General features: G+C 40.6%; 1 protein-coding gene across 2 annotated transcripts in view; it reads left to right on the forward strand.

Moving 5' to 3' along the window:
- Positions 1-2,094: 2,094 nt before the first annotated feature.
- LOC127801364 (uncharacterized) overlaps positions 2,095-20,681 on the forward strand; it is a 70,766-nt gene continuing 52,179 nt past the window's right edge. For both annotated transcript variants that reach the window (XM_052336395.1, XM_052336402.1), the window contains exons 1-4: positions 2,095-2,507; positions 10,812-10,879; positions 12,227-12,310; positions 12,474-12,767. In XM_052336395.1, coding sequence (XP_052192355.1) covers positions 2,153-2,507; positions 10,812-10,879; positions 12,227-12,310; positions 12,474-12,767 — 801 coding nt within the window. In that variant the 5' untranslated portion in view covers positions 2,095-2,152. The remainder of the gene's footprint in view (positions 2,508-10,811; positions 10,880-12,226; positions 12,311-12,473; positions 12,768-20,681) is intronic.

Genomic DNA, 20,681 nt, shown 5'->3' on the forward strand with positions numbered 1-20,681 from the left:
TAATTAAATTGAACTAACATCGATTAACTCAATATAATTTAATTAGAAATTCAATAACAATGTTAGTAACCCATGAGATGTGTAAGCAAAAAAATTGAACTACAGAGACCTTTAGATCAAAATTTTTAAGCATGAGTGATATTTGTTCAAATATCCAAATAACCACAAAAGGATTTAAGTGCAATTTACCCTATTTATGAATTATTTACTTTATATATATTTTATCTATTTTTTTAAATTTGGTTGACTAAAATTTATGAGATTGTTAAAAATTTACAAGTTTGTTGAGGATGTTTGGCTTATTGTTTTTTAAGATGGCTTTTAACCTTTTATATTTAAAAGATATGTAAAGTTTTAAAGTTACATAGTATTTAAATTGATAACGTATTTAAATAAATGTATTTTAAGATATCATTTATATAATTATGTGTTTGGTTTGAAAAATGTGACAAATTATCATAACTTAATAAAAATATTAAAATTGACATATTGTTGAATAATACAAATAAAATTAATAAAAATATTAAATTTTAATTAAAAATTATAATTTGATGTACAAGTGATCGGATTTGTACGATTACTTATCAATAAATTATATATAATTATTAAAAAATATATTAATATAAAAATAAATAAAGAATGACAAAGGGATGGAGACGACAACAACAATGGGGTTGGAGTCAACGAAAGAGATGGAGACAACAGTAATAATGGAGTTGAATGTGGCAATGGCGATGGGATTGGAGGTGACAAAGGAGATGGAGATAGAGATGAAGAAAGAAATAAGAGAAGCGGGATAAAGGGCAAAATTGTAAAATATTTGATGGATTGTATTTTTTCATATATACAATATTTTGAGAAAGTTGGTAGAGCTTTTCTAAAATGCAGTCAAATAATATTTAAACACAATAATATTTACTCTCTTTAATTTTTAATAAATATGTGAATAAATAAGATATCTTGGTTTTAAACTTCACTAACATATTTCAGTTTTGTGTTTTGAGTTTTGAATTCATTTTGAGTTTTGTGTTTTAAGTGTTTGTTTTGAAATTTTAAAAAATGCATTTTTTTTGTCATTCTGAAAAATTATTTTTCAAAACAGATACCTATAAAATGTGTTTACTTTGAAATTTTAAAAACAGTTTCTTTTTTATTATTATGATATTTTATTTAATAAATTATAAATTTGATTCAAATTCTTTAAACTATAAAATAAAATTAAAAAAAAAAGTCAACAACCTTAGAAATATCATTTAAAAAAAATAATACAAATAAAACATATTACATATTCAATTTAATAAATAAAAAAAATCAAATAACACAAAAAAAAATCAAATCACGGAGCCGCAACCCATTTTCTTCATCTAGGGTTTTTTGTGGGGCCATTTTCTTTATCTAGGGTTTTTTGTGGGGGGCGCCGATTACGATGGCGGTGGAGGGTGCTGGTCTTGGTTGCGGTCGCAGTGGGAGGTGCTGGTCGTGATGGAAGTGGGGGGTTATGTTGCACGGAAACACTTCATAGGTGTCGTTTCCCCGTTTCAGAAACGTTTCCTATTCCCGTTTCGGACCCTATTTATGCTTATTTTTTTAGAAAAACGTCCATTTCCACGTTTCCGTTTTCGTGCAACATAGGTAGGGGTACTGGTTGCGGTGGCGATTGGGGGCGCTGGTCGCGGTGGCAGTGGGGGGCAAGGTCGATGACTGTGGTTGGGGTAAGGGGCGCTGGTCGCGGTGGCAGTGGAGTTGAAGGTCGACGGCGGTGGTAGTGGTTGTTGATGGCCAGAAGAAGAGAAAAGAACGAAGAGAAGATATTTGAGAGAAGAGTGAGTTTGTGCGTGTGTAGGTGGGGGAGGGGGGTTGTTTTCTGCGTTTTGCATTTATTTTGTGTTTTTAGTGTATTTTCACTAAAAACAACAAATGTTATTGTGGTTTCTTAATAAAATTTTTACTTGTTTTTGAAAACATGTTTTTAAAAAAAATAAAAAAATATATTTTCAGTGTTTTAAAAAATTGAAAATAAAAAATGACCCGGGAAAGAGAACAGGAGTGTAAGCGAAACACCCTTATAGGTCATAACAGAATGAAAATGAAAAATCTCCACAATAAGTCTTAATTCTATCCAAAACTCGGATTTTGCAGAGAGGAACTCAGGATGTACTGTCGCGGCCTCTGCGCCCCGCTTCTATCTCTCATCCCGACCGCCGCCGGGACTCCTCGCTTCTTCCCCTGCAATCTCTGCTTCTCTCTCTCCTCCGCCTCCCTCCGCCTCTATCGCCCCCGCCGTCCTCGACACTTCACTATCATCCGCTGCGTGCCCCCGCCTCCCGCCGGTGAATTTTACGGCGAAGCTGACTCCCTGGACGAGGATCAAGACATTTCTGACGACGATGATGGCGAGGAGGAGGAGGACTACGAAACTTCTACTCTCGACGTGGAAGCGCTCGAGGAAGAAGCACGATTCGCCGTTCGAGAGTATTCCCAATCTCTATCCCGTGATTTGAGAATTGGTACGTTTTAGCAATGCCCGGCCTGACGTATTCAGCAGAATAAAATATCAATAATGGGGTATCCTAATCCAACCGTTATAAATTTTCCGTCCAAGCTAACGGCAATAGGGAAAGTTTTATTGTACCTGCTTGGTATTCCCATTCTCGTGGGCCTTGCTTTCTGTACTAGAAGGCTGATTTTGAATTGCTAAAACTTCAAATCGGTAAATATTGAAGTTTGTTAAACTATTTTATGATGAGAACAGTTAGCTTGGAAGTGCGAGACAGCAAGTTTGCCCATCCACCGTTATGGTTTGATGCCATCAATGCATAATCCCAATCATAGTGGGAGAGGCATGGCCTGTTCCCATGACACAGCGTCTAAAGCTTTTGGGTTCATAGCAGAGTGACTAGAAAGCCAATATAGCATTCACCGTTCTTTACATTCCTTGATATATTGCCCTTTATTCGCATGTCATACGTGCACAAACACAATGTCTATGTGTAAATTTACAACACACAGAACAAGTTTGCTCACATCCAAAATGTAAAAATAGTTAAATATAAGTAGTTAACCGTTACAAGAATGAGCCTTTTTTGGTTTCAATTTGTAGTGCCAACAATAGCCCTTGCAGAAGAAGTGACAACTGCAACTGCTATGGCATCCTTTGTTTGCATGCAATTTCTACATGCATATGTATAACAATAAGACAAGCTTTGGTAACCAATACAAGACATGGACAGATGATGGCAAACAATATAATTTTTTATGGAAAATGCTATTGGTACACTTTTGTGTACACCTTGGGCTACATAAAGGTGTACCAATGACAAAAAAGCCCCTCATTAGGCGCATAAAGGCGCGTGAGGCGCATGTGAGATGCAGGGTATTTTAGTCATAATAACTCCTTATGTAGCCCAAAATGTACAAAATGGTTGTACATCTAGCATGATTCATTCTTTATAGCACACACAAATCTTTCCAAGAAAATTAAGCGAACCCATAGCATTCGAGATTAAGATTTTAACATCATAAATTTATAACTAAATGATAAACAAAAATGCATAATCCATAAATTAAACAATCCAATTAATCCATAAACAAGTGCAGAAATTAAGAAAAAGAAATAGAAAAAATGCAGGTACAAAGTTGACACACATTTAGTCCGATTAAGCTACCAAGTAAAAACCAGAACATAAAACACAAAACCATATTAGGCAATTAGCACAATAGCATAGATAGCATTGTTGCAAGAAAATCTCCTTTGATACTGGACATACTTGTTTTAAGCTGCAGCTAGCATGCAGCCCCATGGTGTCAATATACAATCAGATAGAGAGGTAGCATTGGAACAGGACAGGGGGGAGGCCGGGAGAGCAGGTAGAGAAGGCTTGTTGTGAAGAATTAGAAAGAGGAAGACTTGGAAGTTGTCACGGAAGGGGGCCCGGGACTGATGGATCAAGTAGCTATAAGTCTTGCTTTATTTTTTGCTTACTATTAGTCTATTATAATTTCCTTATTGCTATAATCTTGTTATTTTACTGCTGTAACTCCACTAGTGAAGTTAGTTAACCAAGCTAGAAGATTCCCACGTGGAGGGGGAATAGAATAGGACAAAAGAGCAATTATAACCGCATGGAGAAGGGATCTGTTGTGGCAGTCCCCACCCATTGAGTGTTTAAATATTCCCCAGCTTGCTAGAGAAATTATGATTGAATTGAATATCAGAATTGCTTCTTTCTCCACTGCTCTAATCTCTCTCTCCTTCTTCTCTCATTCCTTACTCTCGTTCTCTCCCTCCCTCCCTCCCTCGCTCTGTTATGTTTTGTGTTGGTCGAAACCTCCTCCTAATCCAATTTGGGTAGGAGTAGTCTACATTCACGGGTGCGCCGTGACAATTTGGTATCAGAGCTACCTTTCCTCGACCGAGTAAGGAGGAAGTCGGTGATGGAAGAAGGGACTTGCATGGAGAATTTGGAATCCCAACTGCAACAGGCCAGCTCAGGCATGACCGATTGTCAAAATCAGATCGACTAGCTGGAGTTAGGAGCTACCCGTAGCCATGAGGTGATCATGGCATTGGACCGTCGAGTGGAGAGCTCCATGGATGGAATGGAGTAGAGGCTGGAATGGTCCATCGCAAGGGTGCGAGACGAACTGGGTGCTCATATGCAACAGTTCATGGTTATGTTTGCTCGCCAGAACCCGATAAGGTTGTCTCCTGATTTTCCACCTCCAGAGCACACAGAACCAATCCTACAGAGGAATAGGACTAACAGGGAACAAGGAAGCTCGGAGATTGAGGCGGACTCGGAAGAGGAGTTGGCCGGGTTAATGTACAGGACTTGGGAAGGCCCTGTAAATCATCATCACCCGGGGTTTTTGATGCCTCGGATGGATATTCCCACCTTCAAGGGAGTTAATCCTCGATGGTGGCTGAGGAAATGCGAGAGAATGCTTGAGTGGTATGGTGTTCTTGAGGGGCAGAAAGTACCCCTGGCTACAGTTTATTTCAATGAGATGATTGACGCCTGGTACCAGGGAAGCCTTAGGTAGGGGAGGATCTACACTTGGGAGGAATTCTCTGAGAGAGTGTGCGAAAGGTTTGGGGAAAGAAGTATGGTGGACATTGTAGAGAAATTCAACAAACTAAGGCAAACCGATAGTGTGGAGAACTACCAGAAATGCTTCGAGGAGTTGAGATCTCTCATGATCCAACAAAATCCTCACCTATTAGAGACCTATTTTGTGTCGAGTTATCTAAGTGGCTTTAACGACGAGCTCAGACCAATGGTGAAGGTGTTGAGGCCTCAGTCAATGGAGCAAGCCTCCGAGAATGCCAGGCTGCAAGAGTTGGTGGAAGAAGCCTTAACGGGGAAGCAGAGGCAGCAAACGAGGGGAGTGGTAGTAGGCTCATCTAATGCTACTAGAAGACACCCCAACCAAGATTAGGTAAAAGGAAGTAACAGGGTGAGAGGGGTGGTAGGCCCCAACCCAACTCCTTTTGGAGAGCAATGGAGGGAGCAGAGAAGACTGGCGGGATTGTGCTTCCAATGTGGAGAGAAGTACCATATGGGACATCAGTGTAAGAGGCAGATACTATTGCTGGAAGGGGATGAGGAATCTGACCAAGAGGTAATGGAAGAAGAAAAGGAGGAAGGGGCCAAGGAGGACAATGGAGAAATATCCATCCATGCCCTGAAAGGGGTAACCAATAACAAAATAATTAAGGTGGAAAGGCAGATTAAAGGAAAAAGCCTGATGGTCTTAATTGACAGTGGGAGTACCCACAGTTTTTTAGATGAAGGCACGGCTAAGAGGCTTAGGTGTCAGCTCACGAGTACACCACCCTTGAGTGTGACCGTGGCCAATGACCAACGAGTGATGAGTACATCGGCTTGCAATGGGTTCTGCTGGGAGATGCAAGGAGAGCAGTTCGAAACAGACCTAAGATTGTTATAATTTGGGGGATGTGATGTAGTATTGGGGGTGAATTGGATGAAAGGAGTAAGTCTGATTAGTTTTGACTTTAACCAAATGCAGGTGTCATTTGAAAATGAGGGAAGAAGGATGGTATTGACAGGAGGTAAGGAAGTCAGAACATGTAAAATGATAACAAGAAGGAGGTTGCAAAAGGTGTTCAAGGGGAAATGGAGTCAGCTGGCCAATCTCTTTTCCATCATAGCATTGGAGGAACTTCCAGGAGGGCACGGGAAGGCCTACCTAACTGTCAGCTCAACTGGGGAGCCCCCTGACCAGGTAAACCGCTTAGATTGCATTAATGAATTGTTGGCAAGATATGAGGACCTTTGCATGGAACCCAATTCCCTACCTCCCACCAGACCATATGATCACACCATTCACCTAAAGCCAAATACTGAACCCATTAATCTGAGATCCTATCGATACCCCCCACTCCAAAAGAATGAAATAGAGAGAATGGTTAGGGAAATGCTTCAACAGTCCATTATCAGGCCTAGCCAAAGCCCCTTTGCCTCTCCCGTCCTATTAGTAAAAAAGAAAGATGGATCATGACGATTTTGTGTGGATTATCGCCAACTTAATGCCATAACCATTAAGGACAAATTCCCTATACCCTTGGTGGAAGACCTCTTAGATGAACTTCACCAAGCCCAAATCTTTTCAAAGCTTGATTTGCGTTCGGGGTATCATCAAATTAGGATGAGACCGGAAGACATACATAAGACAACCTTTAGAACCCATCACGGACACTTTGAATTCTTGGTAATGCCATTTGGGCTTACCAACGCCCCGACCACCTTCCTATCCTTAATGAACCGAATATTCGAACCCTACCTTCAGAAATTTATCCTGTGTTCTTTGATGACTTATTAGTCTACAACCCTTCCCTTAGCTAACACCTAATTTACCTTAAAACCACCTTGGATATCCTCAAATCTAACCAGCTCTTCATTAAGAAATCTAAGTGTGCATTTGGTCAAGGGCAAGTGGAATATTTGGGGCACATTATATCCAAGGGAGGGGTTAGCACTGATCCAAAGAAAGTGGAGGCTATGGTGTCCTGGCCGAGGCCTAATTCAGTGAGATCTTTGAGAGGGAGATCCTAGGACTAATCGGGTACTACCAACGGTTCGTGAAAAATTATGGGATCCTTAGCAAACCACTCACAGAATTATTGAAGGAGGGTAATTTCAATTGGGGCCCTGAAGCTGAAAGGGGCTTTGAGGAGTTAAAAAGGGCCATGAGTGGAGTGCCGGTGTTAGGGCTGCCCGATTTTAGCAATCCCTTTGTCCTGGAGATAGATGCATGTGGGACGAGTGTAGGGGCAATCCTAGGGCAAGAAGGGAGGCCCTTGGCGTTTTTGAGCCAAGCTTTGGGCCCAAAACATGTGGGGCTTAGCATATATGAGAAGGAGTTCCTCGCGGTGTTGATGGCTGTAGATAAATGGAGGCATTACTTGGAAGTGGGGAGGTTTATAATTAAAACAGACTATGAAAGCTTGAAGTTTCTGTTATAGAAGAAACTACAAACACAGTTGCAAAGAAAAGGGATGGCCAAGTTGATGGGATTAGACTACTCGGTACAATACAAGAAGCGAAAAGAAAATGTGGTTGTCGATGCACTATCAAGGCGCCATGAGGAGGGGAGTGTGTCAGCCATAACTACTATCATTCCAGAATGGTGTCAGCAGGTGATCGAAAGCTATGAAGGAGATAATATAGTGAGGGAGTTGCTGGAAAGGGTGGCCATGGGATTTGAAGGGGTCGAAGGATATACACTGGTGGATGGGATGTTGAGGCATCAGGGCAGGATTGTAATTGGAAATAATAAAGACCTCAAGAAGAGAATCTTGCAGTCACTGTATGAATTTCCATTGGGGGGACACTCCGGGATCCAAAATACTTATCTGCGGGTGAAACAACTTTTCCATTGGCTAGGGTTGAGAGTAGAGGTAAGAAGGTTTGTGTTGGGCTATGACATTTGTAGGAGGTGCAAGACTGAGAATGTGGCCTACTCAGGGCTTCAACAGCCCTTGCCGGTGCCTGAGCAAGCTTGGTCTAGCATCTCTATGGATTTCGTCGAGGGGCTGCCCAAGTCAGAAGGAAAAAACAGTATAATGGCGGTGGTTGATTGGTTCACAAAATTTGCTCATTTTATAGGGTTGGCCCATCCTTATACAGCCCAAGAAGTGGTAGAATTTTCATGGATCAGGTTGCAGCTCTGCATGGGTTTCCCAAAACGATTATCTCTGATCGTGACAAGGTTTTTACAAGCGCCTTATGGAAAGAGCTTATGAAGGCGTTGGGCACTAAGTTGAACATGTCTTCAGCCTACCATCCTTAGACGGATGGTAACACTGAGTGGGTAAACCAAGGCTTGGAAAATTATTTGAGGTGTATCTGCATCTTGCAACCCAAGAGTTGGCACAAATGGCTATCCTTAGCTCAGTGGTGGTACAATTCTAGCCACCACTCTTCCTTAAAGATGTCTCCCTTTGAGGCTCTCTTCGGTTATAAGCCTCCTCTACTACTAGCTATAGGAGAACATTCCACTGCTGACTCAGTAGAAGAGTACTTACAACAGAGAAGGGAGGTATTGCAACAGCTAAAATAAGAATTGGCTACAACTCGAAATAGGATGAAGCAAGCTGCGGATAAGAAGAGAAGTGACAGGGAATTTGAGGTCGGGGAGAAGGTATACTTGAGGTTGAGGAAACACCACCTAAAGGCTATTACTAAAAGGTGGGTCTCAAAGCTTGTTCCTAGATATTTTGGATCGTTTCTCATATTGGAAAGGGTAGGAAAGGTGGCTTACCGACTACAACTTCCGGAGGGGACCCGAATCCACTCAGTTTTTCATGTCTCCTTGTTAAAGGCAACAATAGGGACTGAGCGAGTGAACCCTGCAATGCCAACTATTCCCAAGGAGGAGGACAATATGGAAGAACAGTAAGCTATTTTGGATAGGCGGGTCGTTCACAATCAAGGGGTTCCACTCATCCAAGTACTGGTGAAGTGGTAGGGTGGTGCAACAGGAAATGATACTTGGGAGTACCTGCCTAGCTTACTCACACGGTTCTCCAGAGCTGCCAGCCTCCTTAGCATTTCTTGAGGACAAGAAAGGTGTAAGGAGGGGGGAATTGTCATGGAAGGTGGCCCGGGACTGATGGATCAAGTAGCTATAAGTCTTGGTTTATTTTTTGCTTACTATTATAATTTCCTTATTGCTGTAATCTTGTTATTTTACTACCGTAACTCCACTAGTGATGTTAGTTAACCAAGCTGGAAGATTCCCACGTGGAGGGGGAATAGAATAGGACAAAAGAGCAGTTATAACCGCATGGAGAAAGGATCTGCTGTGGCAGTCCCCACCCATTGAGTGTTTAAATATTCCCCAGCTTGCTGGAGAAATTATGATTGAATTGAATGTCAGAATTGATTCTTTCTCCATTGCTCTAATCTCTCTCTCCTTTTTCTCTCATTCCTCACTCTCGTTCTCTCCCTGCCTTGCTCTGTTCTGTTTTGTGTTGGTCGAAATCTCCTCCTAATCCAATCTGGGCTAGGAGTAATCTACATTCACGGGTGCACCGTGACAGAAGTATACTCAGGTTGATTGAGCGATGATGGAGAGGTGGCATGCTGAGTGGTAGCTGCAGCTCCTTCTGATTTTGATAGAGTGAGTAGGGTGGCTGTGCTTTGTTTTGATATAGAGATAAAAAGGTGTGTGATAGTGCAAAGTGCTGTTGGTGGTAGTTATTTGTAGAAGAGGCTAAAAATAATGTGGGGGTGCATGGTCTGCATTGTAGAAGAAGTGGTGATTTGGTATTCTACTGGGTCAAAAAGAGGATGATTAACAAAAAAGATGAATGTGCAAAGCATAGCTTTTAAGGGAACACCTAAGTAAGAGATGGACATATTATCCGTAGATTTGATGCCTATTATATTAGGCTGGAAGTGTATTGTTGCATTTATCCAACCAACAGGTCTAATCTTATTAGGCTGAAAAGCAATACAATACACAGGGTGTTAGTGACAATAAATAAATCTAAGGATTCTGCAATTTGAAGCTAAATATTAAGGAGGGTGTGGTTATCTACATGCACAAAACAGTATGCACAATGATTAGTTTTCTACACATCCTCTGCCATAAACTAAGAACATGATGGTGGAATTCATTTTAATCAAATAAGGACAGGTGATTGAGAAATAATATTAATGTGGTCAAAGTCTGCATAAAATTTATCTTCCAGTGCAGTGTTCTAATATAAGTAACATCCACCCCCACTCTCTCCCTACTTTTTTTTTTTTGTTTTTTCTCTTCTTAACTTATATTTTTCCTAATGCAAGTTGCTTTTTGATTATGTTTGGAACTTGTTTCAATTTTTTTGTTAATGAATTTCTATAAGAATGAAGGCAATTAGGTGGTTAGACCAATGTATCAATAGGTATTACTAAAGAAAGAAGCACTGAAATGTGGAGACGATTAGATTTGTAAAACTGTGGAACCAATCCTTCACTTAATTCCTCTTGAAAAAGTAATTGCCATTCAGATTCATCATGGTTGTTGATATTTATGGTGTTTTTCATCTCGTATGGGAAAAAAGTTCTGATGTAGCCTTATGAATACCATCTGTTGTAATAGAAAATGGACAGGAGTAAATGCTTAGACCAGCAAGGATGGAAGTTGCTAAACAAGATTAAAATTTATTTCTTCAACTTTCAGTGAAAATGGCTAAAAAATCTGCTACATGATTGCTTATATTTTTGCATTTTAGTCTTTTCTTATTTTTGGATTGTTCTTATTTGCCCAGAACTTTGATATGGAATATTGTGTTGTTTCAGACGATGAAGAACATAATCAAAAGGAAACTAGCGGAAGGCAGAAGAGGCGTAAGAGTACTACTAGAAATGTCAGTAAGCAACTTCTCTTGGTTGTTTCTGTCAATTGCATGTAACTGGTTCATTTTGTTTAGCTTGGTTTATATTCTGGATAGTGATGTGCAGCATTAAGGATCTCTATTGATAAACTACTAGATTATTGTTTGTAAAGCATTTGAAAGATTCCAAGAGCGCGTAGAAAACATTAGGGATGCATTAGTAGACTTTCTGGCATTTGGATGTGTGACTTGTAAGCTTGTGTGGGGGCATACTTGGGAATATTTCGGTTTATCTGGCCTGCTGGAATGGCAGAATCATCTTGGACTCCTTTACTCCATGTGAAGAGCTTAGCACAGTTCTCCAAGGGCTTCGGTTGCTAATGCTTTTGGGGGTATTCTCATGTATTACTATTTGGAAATTGTTGGCTATTTAGGAGGAACTTGTTTCAGCTTCTCATTATAAACTATTGGAAGATTGGTAATTATGGTTTATTTAGCTTGAAGTTGGAGAGATTTCTTGAGTTTCCCTTTTTCTTGATAGCTAGGTTTTTGCTATAAATGTTGAGGGTGTAGTTATGTTGATTGACTTGGAAAACTTTAGAGCAAAGGTTGGTTCAGCATCCTTGTAGAGGGGTAGCTAGGATTGTGATTAAGTGGCCATGATCAGGTTTTCAACTTGTCAAATCGTGGTCATCTTTCAATGTCTGGATAATTTGATCCACTACTTGGGTAATCAGGTAGTCAATTTGTTCAAGGAGTACATTCATAATTTCCGGCACTGTTAACCTATAGTTTTGTTTCTCTTGCTGTCTGGTTCTTTGTCGAGGGAATCTTAGCTTTGTGATAAACTGGCTAAGAGCAAACTTTGAACTTTTGGAATCATGGTCACTCCAAGTAATTGTCTGGATAATTTGATCTGGTACTTGGGTATGAGTGTAGTCTATTTTTAAGGAGTTCAGGTATCATTTCTGGCACTGTTTAACCTATAATTTTCTTTCTCCTGCTGTATGTTTCTTTCTCTTCTCATAAGGTATCCTTCTTGTTGCTCACATTATCTATTTACTAGAAAGTGTATATCTCTTCAGGGATGAGTTTTTATTTAATGGTTGACAATTTCCAAGAGATTTGTGAAGAAACATACGGGAAATGTTTAATAGAATTTTAAATACTTGAAATTTGTGAACTCTGTTGATTTTTGTTTTCGGAATACATTATTTAATGCTGGAAATTAAATTTTCTATTTTTTGTGATGCAATTAAACTGGGTTTCTGTTTGATAATGGAGCTTCTGGAGTATATATCGGATACCATCTCTGAAGGCACTTCAGGATGACTCAGTCTATTTCTCGTGGTGGCTTACTGCACCTTTCTAATTCTGCAGATCCCTCATAATCTTCTTCCGAAGGTTGCCATTGTTGGAAGGCCAAATGTTGGTAAATCAGCACTATTTAATCGGCTTGTTGGGGTATTTGATTATTGACCTTGGATTCTCTTTTCTGACTAGAATGCCTTTAAATTTCTATTCTAAAAAACAGAAATTTGATCTTTCAGTGTTGTTATTTTCTGTTTCACACTCAATCTTTTTTTCTTAATCTTCTTTTATGTTTTTGCTCTATATTATCTTTCAGGGTAACAAAGCAATTGTAGTGGATGAACCCGGGGTCACCAGGGATCGCTTGTATGGTCGATCCTTTTGGGGGGACTATGAATTTATGGTAGCAGATACTGGAGGTGTTCTCACAATCTCCAAGTCCCAGGCTGACGTTATGGAAGAATTAGCTATCTCAACAACCATAGGTATGGAGGGGATTTCACTTGCCACCAGAGAGGCAGCTGTTTCTAGGATGCCTTCAATGGTTGAGAGACAGGCTACTGTAGCAGTGGAAGAATCATCAGTCGTTATATTTCTTGTTGATGGCCAGGTATTATGCGTCACCTTATGGATGTCCAAATTTCACTGGTAATAAAGCTTTACTTTTTAAAGAGATTTACTGTGTTTCTCTTTCATTATTTTGTTCCTCTCCTGCTATTTTCCTTCAACTTATTTAAGAGTAGAATAATTAGTAGAAGATGTTATGGGCCCGTTTGATGTTTTTTTCAGTTCAATTTGTTTTCTTTTTGCTATTTGCGGAGCCAAACATTACAGAACTTTGAAAATTTTCATATAGTTTTCATTTTGTATCATAACAAACTTTGAAACCTGTTAAGCATGGTTTTGTTATTTTCTAAACTCAACAATAATTGCCCAGCATAGCTTAGGAGAATATATACAACTGGTAGGGTGTAGGTGCTACCACAGCAGATCCCTCCTTCATTTGGTTATAACCAACCTTTTGTCCTATTCCATATGACCACCTTACCCTTAGAAACCCCGGCCAAGGGAAACCAAGGGAAAGTGTCAACAAGAATGGCACCTGCTGAAGATTTAGGAGGGTGCATAACAACTCTTAACACTAAGCATAATCCACATCACAAAGTGGTACAAGACCTCCTAAAAGAATATAGACAGCAGGGTCACAACTTTATATAAATACAAAGGACATGGTGCAAGGAACATGAACAAAACGTCCACTATTACACATAACAGCCTCACTCCCCAAAGATTCTCTAGCTGGAACCACTTTATACACGTCTAGCACCCAACTCAGACATTGCTAGGCTCACCTTCTTCTTTAGCCTTCCCTTTGCCTGAAATGACGTAAACAAAAGTAAGCTACGAAGCCCAGCAAGTGCATAAGAAAGAACAAGCAACGAGAGTAATAAAGTCACGTCAAAATGGAATAAAAGAAAGCAAGGAACATCCCATACCCATCTATAACAGGATAAGAATAATCAAGTAACCATTTGCATGCTCACCATGCCATGCCATACAATCAAACATATACCTGTACCCATGGCGTGTTTTATAAGATATTCATGTATAAGAGAAAAATTTGGGTACAGTTTCCCCCACTCCATCATCCCCACAACCATAAGCAAGAACCCTTGAGTTCGTCAACCCAAGTAAGCCTCAAGGTAGACTCGTCAGCCCACCCGAGTATGCCAACCGCAATTGTATAGGATATATTTGAGCGGATCCCGTCCACAACACGCTTTCCACCTCATACATCTTTTCCCCCAAAATCATTTTCATGCATATGGAAATGATAACCATGAAACAAACCGTGCTCCAACACTCTATTAATTATATGCATCAAGCCACTCACAACCCTTTTTAAATATATTTTTCATGCACAAGTTTTATCCATGTATAGGGGATTTGAGTTCGGAAAAGGAAAAAAAGGCATTTTTACCCAAAAAGAATAAGGGGGCAGCACCTGTTGATAGCTTGCAAGATAGCTGTCGACTGGTAGCAGTCTTCCCTTCCCCGAAATCCCGTATCTCTCACTCAAAACCTTGGTAAAGTGGCTCAAAACCCTGCCAAGTCCTCAACCCTAGCCAAAAACACGTCATCCCCAAGAAAGATAGGGTGAATAAGCCCTATTTGAAGCACTTGGAAGAGGATTAAAAGTTGTTTTATCGCACAATTCCTCACAATTTTACTTCGAACCCTGTGGCAGGGGTTTTTCTTTAAAATTTCAGTTATAAGATGAGGAAATCAAAGCTTTTGAACTGCAACCAGGGATTAGAACTTGCCTCAAGCTCTTCTCCTTTCCCTTCTACTCTTTGTTAGCCGCCAGGTTCAATCTACAAGCTGTCATACATGAAGATTTATCAAGATTTTAGGTTCCAAAACAGGGGTAACAGGGTTTCTAGGTGAAAATCAGCTATGTATTGGCTCCTATTGCTTCCACAACCCAAGAATTTGAAAAAAACGTCAAGATGAGAAGCTGACCTAACTGCTGGGAGTTCTTCCCTTTGTCCACTGTCTTCAAATTTGCAGCTGCCTTCTTGCTTTGTTTCTCCTATTTATATGGGTTATTTTCTCCCTTTTCTCTTTATTTTAATGTCATACACCCTTTTCAGATTTCCAGCAAATGAAATTCACATTAAGGAGGCTTCTTTAGGGTTTATCTAGCTTACATTTCATTTACCACATCAAGCCCACAATTGTTGACTTTAATTTTCTCCTTTGGACTTGTTGACTTTTCAATCTTGCCATTTACCACATCAAACCCACAATTGTTGACTTTAATTTTCTCCTTTGAATTTTCCACCCGCCATGTCCCTCTATTCTTCTTGTTCTTTAACCCTCAACACTTGAGACAAGCCAACAATGGTGCTTATTACACACATACACAATACTTGATTCACTAACAACTTAAACCATTTGCCAAGGTGTTACATTCCAGCCCCTCCATCTGGGGAGGGGAATCTTATTGCCTTACCTAGCTAATACTAATAGAGGAATTACACTAGTAAGAGAACAAAAATTACAGCAATAAAGGAATTACAATAGTAAAAGAAAATCAAAATTTTGCTACTCTAATTCACTGTCTAAATGAGCCTTCCGTGACAATTCCCCCTCCCTTACACCTTTCTTGTCCTCAAGAAATGATGAGGAGGTTGGCGACCCTTGGGTATTGTTTGAGTAAATTAGGCAAGTATTCCCAAGTGTTGCTTCCTAGTGTTCCACCCTGCCACTTAACTAGCACTTAGATGAGTGGAACTCCTTGGTTGTAAACCACCATTCTGTCCAAAATTGCTTCTGGTTCTTCACCCTTCCCGCCTCCTTAGGAATTTTGGGCATTGTTGGATTCACCTATTCAGATCCTGCTGTCTTCTTTAGTAAGGAGACATGGAAAACCGGGTAGATATGGGTTCCCTCCAGAATTTGTAGATGATAAGCCACTTTCCCCACCCTTTATAGTATGGAAAACGGACCAAAATACCTGGGAGCAAGCTTTGATACCAGCCTTTGAGTAATAGCCTTCAAGTGGGGTTGCCTTAATAAGTATACCTTCTCTCCCACCTCAAACTCCCTGTCACTTCTCCTCTTGTCCGCAAATTGCTTCATCCTATTTTTAGTTGAGGCTCCTCCTCTACTGCAAGTATTCTTCTACTGAGGCTTCAGTGGGATGCTCTCCTATAGTCGGTAATAGAGGAGGCTTTTATCCGAAGAGAGCCTTGAATGGGGACATTTTCAGGGAGGAGTGGTGGTTAAGGTTGTACCACCAATGGGCCAAGGAGAGCCATCTATGCCAACTCTTGGGCTGCAAGATGCAGATACATCTTAAATAAGTTTCCAAGCCTTGATTTACCCGCTCAGTATTTACATTTGTTTGGGAATGATAGGCAGAAGACATATTAAACTTAGTTCCCAACGCCCTCATAAGCTCCTTCCATAGGATGCTTGTAAAAATCTTGTCACAATTTGAAATTATTGTCTTAGGAACCCCATGTAGAGCTACCACCTGATCCATGAAGATCCTAGCTACTTCTTGGGCTGTATAAGGATTGGCAAGTCCTATAAAGTGAGAAAACTTGGTGAATCGGTCCACAACTACCAATATGCTATATTTTCCTTCTGACTTGGGCAACCCTTCTGTAATACTTCGACAAATGGTTTAAGTTGTTAGTGAATCAAGTATTGTGTATGTGTGTAATAAGCATCATTGTTGATTTGTCTCAGGTGTTGTGGGTTAAAGAACAAGAAGAATAGAGGGACATGGCGGGTGGAAAATTCAAAGGAGAAAATTAAAGTCAACAATTGTGGGCTTGATGTGGTAAATGGCAAGATTGAAAAGTCAACAAGACCAAAGGAGAAAATTAAAGTCAACAATTGTGGGCTTGATGTGGTAAATGAAATGTAAGCTAGATAAACCCTAAAGAAGCCTCCTTAATGTGAACATTTGCTAGAAATCTGAAAAGGGTGTACGACATTAAAATAAAGAGAGAGGGGGGAAAATAACCCATATAAATAGGAGAAACAAAGCAAGAAGGCAGTTGCAAATTTGGAGACAGTTGACAAACGAGAAGAACTCCAAGTAGTTAGGTCGGCTTCTCATCTTGATGTTTTTTCAAATTCTTGGGTTGTGGAAGTAATAGGAGCCAATACATAGCTAATTTTCACCTAGAAACCCTGTTACCCTTGCTTTGGGAACCTAAAATCTTGATAAATCTTCATGTATGACAGCTTGCAGATTGAAACGGGAGGCTAACGAAGAGTAGAAGGGAAAGGAGAAGAGCTTGAGGCAAGTTCTAATCGCTGGTTGTAGTTCAAAAGCTTTGATTTCCTCATCTTATAACTGAAATTTCAAAGAAAAACCCCTACTAAAGGGTTCGAAGTAAAACTGTGAGGAATTGTTTGATAAAACAACTTTTAATCCTCTTCCAAGTGCTTCAAATAGGGCTTATTCACCCTATCTTTCGGGATGACGTGTTTTTGGCTGGGGTTGAGGACTTGGCAGGGTTTTGAGCCACTTTAGCAAGGTTTCGAGTGAGAGAAACAGGATTTCGGGGAAGGGAAGACTACTGCCAATCGACAGCTATCTTGCAAGTTGTCAACAGTTGTTGTCGCCTTATTCTTTTTATATAAAAATGCCTCTTTTTGTTTTCCGAACTCAAATCCCCTATACGTGGATGAAACTTGTGCATGAAAAATATATTTTAAAAGGGCTGTGAGTGGGTTGATACATATAATTAATAGAGTGTTGAAGCATGGTTTGTTTCATGGTTATCATTTCCATATGCATGAAAATGATTTTGGGGGAAAAGATGTATGAGGTGGAAAGGGCGCTGCGGACGGGATCCGCTCGGATATATCCTATATAGTCGCGGCTAGCATACTCAGGTGGGTTGACGAATCTACCTTGAGGCATACTCGGGTTGACGAACTCGAGGGTTCTTGGTTATGGTTGTGGGGATGATGGAGTGGGGGAAACTATACTCGGATTTTTCTCTTATACATGAATATCTTATAAAGCACGCCATGGGTACATGTATATGTTTGATTGCATGACATGGCATGGTGAGCATGCATGTTTTTATTTGATTATTCTTGTCCTATTATAGATGGATATGGGATATTTCTTGCTTTCTTTTATTCCGTTTTGACTTGACTTTATTACTCCCGTTGCCTGTTCTTTCTTATGCACTTGTTGGGCTTCGTAGCTCACTTTTGTTTACGTCATTCCCAACAAAAGGAAGGGTAAAGAAGAGGATGGGCCTAGCAGTGTTTGAGTTGGCTGCTAGATGTGTATAGAGTGGTTTCAACTGTCATGTACCTAGGATTTAGCTTAGGAGTGGATTGACAATCAGATGGATTTGATGGAACAGAATCAAGAATAGAACATTGGAGAGGAAAAATGGACAGAAATAGGGGAAAGAATGTAGAGAGAAATGAGGGAGAGTGTAGAAGAAACAAGGGGGAGATTGAGAGAGAATTGTAGAGTGAGAATTAGAGTTTCATTCAATCATTTCAAGCATGCCTTCCATCCTCTCTAGCTATGGCTTATATAGCCTCATAGCATTGCACATGCACCCATGTGCAGTTACAACAGTGATTATAACTGCATATAGCCAAAACAAATAGCTATAACAGAAAGAAGAAAGGAAATTACAAAGTATAGTAATGCATGTAAGCTTAATACTATTATATTTCCTACTTTATCCTTGGGGATCCTCAAGGTCATGACAATTCCCCTTTCCTTGAGAAAATTCTTGTCCCCAAGAACTTCAGCAATTGGTCACTGCTCTTTCCGAATACCAGCTCTCTCAATCGGTTTCATTCTTCTTTCCTTCTTTCTCCTTCGAGGCCTCTTCATCTTCATTCTTAGGTTTCCAATATCAATTCCAAGTCTAAGTTGACCTAAAACTTCCATAGGGAAAACTTCATCAAGTTCAAGCCCAATACAATCACTCCCGATAATAGTTATCCAATCAAGCTTGGTCTCCAATCTATGGACATGATCAACAACTTCCGTATAGACATACTTAGTAGCTGAAAGTTGGAGTCCAATGTAAAGACTATCTGTGTCCGCGACCCCCATTAGTAGTTCATTATTGTCCAATACAAGTAAGGGTGGCAGATCTTGTCATGACCGTCCCTAAGCAGCAGCATTTTCAATTTTTTCCTTGCATTGTAATTCATCTGTTTTACTATCTACTTTTGGGGTTTTATTGTAATTTCTAGCACCAATTTGTTAGCTAAAGATTCCCCACATGGGAAGGAGCTGGAATAGGACAAAACTTATGGTTACAACCGTTAGGAAGGGAGGATCCCCTGTGGATGCGGCCTCCCAGCTATATCAGCTCCAAGGTTGCCCTGAGAAGAGGATCGAATATGAATATTGCATTCTGTTTTCCATCTATCTTCTGGCTCTTCTCTCTCTCTCAAAACTCTTTCTCTTTATTTCTCTACCTCTCTCTCTCTCATTTCTCTGTTCTCATCGATAACATCTCTTTATTATCACTCGTGTCAAAGGAGTACTCCTATTGTCAACTACGGTTGTGATAATAATTGGTATCAGAGCCCCAGATTCTCAGCCAACACTTGTAGTATCTGGAGCGATGGCGGATGGTACTCGCATGAAGAGCCTAGAAGCGCAGCTTCAACAAGTTAACTCGACGGTGGCGGATTTTCAGAACTGAACCGATCAATTGGAGCTGGACCGCAAGCTGGAGAGTTCCATGGAAGGATTGGAGCGAAGGTTGGGTTCTTCAATCGCGAGAGTACGAGACGAACTGGGAGCCCAGATGCAGCAGTTCATGATGATGTTTACTCACCAGAATTCGGTCAGGATATCACCGGACTTCCCTCCCAGGGAGAGAAATGAGCCCATTTTGCAAGGACATAGAATGGATTGGGGAATTGGGACATCCGAACTTGAGATAAACCCGGAAGAGGAGTTAGAGAGGATGTTGGGGAGGGACAGGGTCGAACCTCCCAATCATCATCAACCGGGGTACCCAATGCCTCAGATGGAGATCCCGACATTTGAGGGAGCGAATTCGCACTGGTGGATAAGAAAATGTGAGAGGCTGTTTGACTGGTACAACATACTGCAGGCACATAGGGTACCACTGGCCACTGCTTATTTCAATGAAACAGTGGACACATGGTTCCAAGGGTGCCTTAGTGTAAGGAGGGAGCATACATGGGATGAGTTCTTGGAGAAGTTGTGCGAGAGGTTTGGAGAAAGAAGCATGATGGATACCATAGAGGAATTCAACAAACTTAAGCAAGTAGGAAGGGTTGAATCCTATTTGTAAAGGTTTGAGGAGTTAAGGTCATTCATGATTCGCCACAACCCCCACCTCTCGGAAGCTTATTTTGTATCAAGCTTCATAAGTGGCCTTAGCGAAGAGTTGCGGCCAATGGTGAAAATGATGAGGCCGAGAACAATGGAACAGGTTTCAGAGAGTGCCCGTTTGCAAGAAACCTTAGTGGAGGCGATGGTGAAGAAACATAGGCAACAACAGTCAGCAGAGAGGGTCTGGGCACCTCTAATGCCGGGGGAAAGAGCTACAATCGGGAAGGGATGAAGGGAAAACACATGGGAGGATCAAACTCAGCTCCATATGGGGAACAACTGAGAGAACAAAGGAGGTTAGCGGGCCTCTGTTTTCGTTGTGGAGACAAATACCACCCGGGACATCAGTGTAGAACCTACTAGAGGGAGATGAAGAAGAAAATCAAGGGGGGACCGGGGAATTAAACCCCGAGGATGACGACAAGGAGGATAATGGAGAAATTTCCATTCATACTCTGCATGGGGTAGCTAATAATAAGATTATGAAGGTGGAAGGCAGATCAAATGGGTGTAACTTGATGATTCTTATCGACAGTGGGAGTACATATAGCTTTCTGGATGAAAGCACAGCCAAGAGACTGGAATGCCCACTCACTGGGACACCACCCTTGAGTGTGACAGTGGCAAATGGGGATAGGGTGT

The sequence above is a fragment of the Diospyros lotus genome, chromosome 1 (assembly GCF_014633365.1).
Source record: "Diospyros lotus cultivar Yz01 chromosome 1, ASM1463336v1, whole genome shotgun sequence".
NCBI classification, from domain to species: Eukaryota; Viridiplantae; Streptophyta; class Magnoliopsida; order Ericales; family Ebenaceae; genus Diospyros; species Diospyros lotus.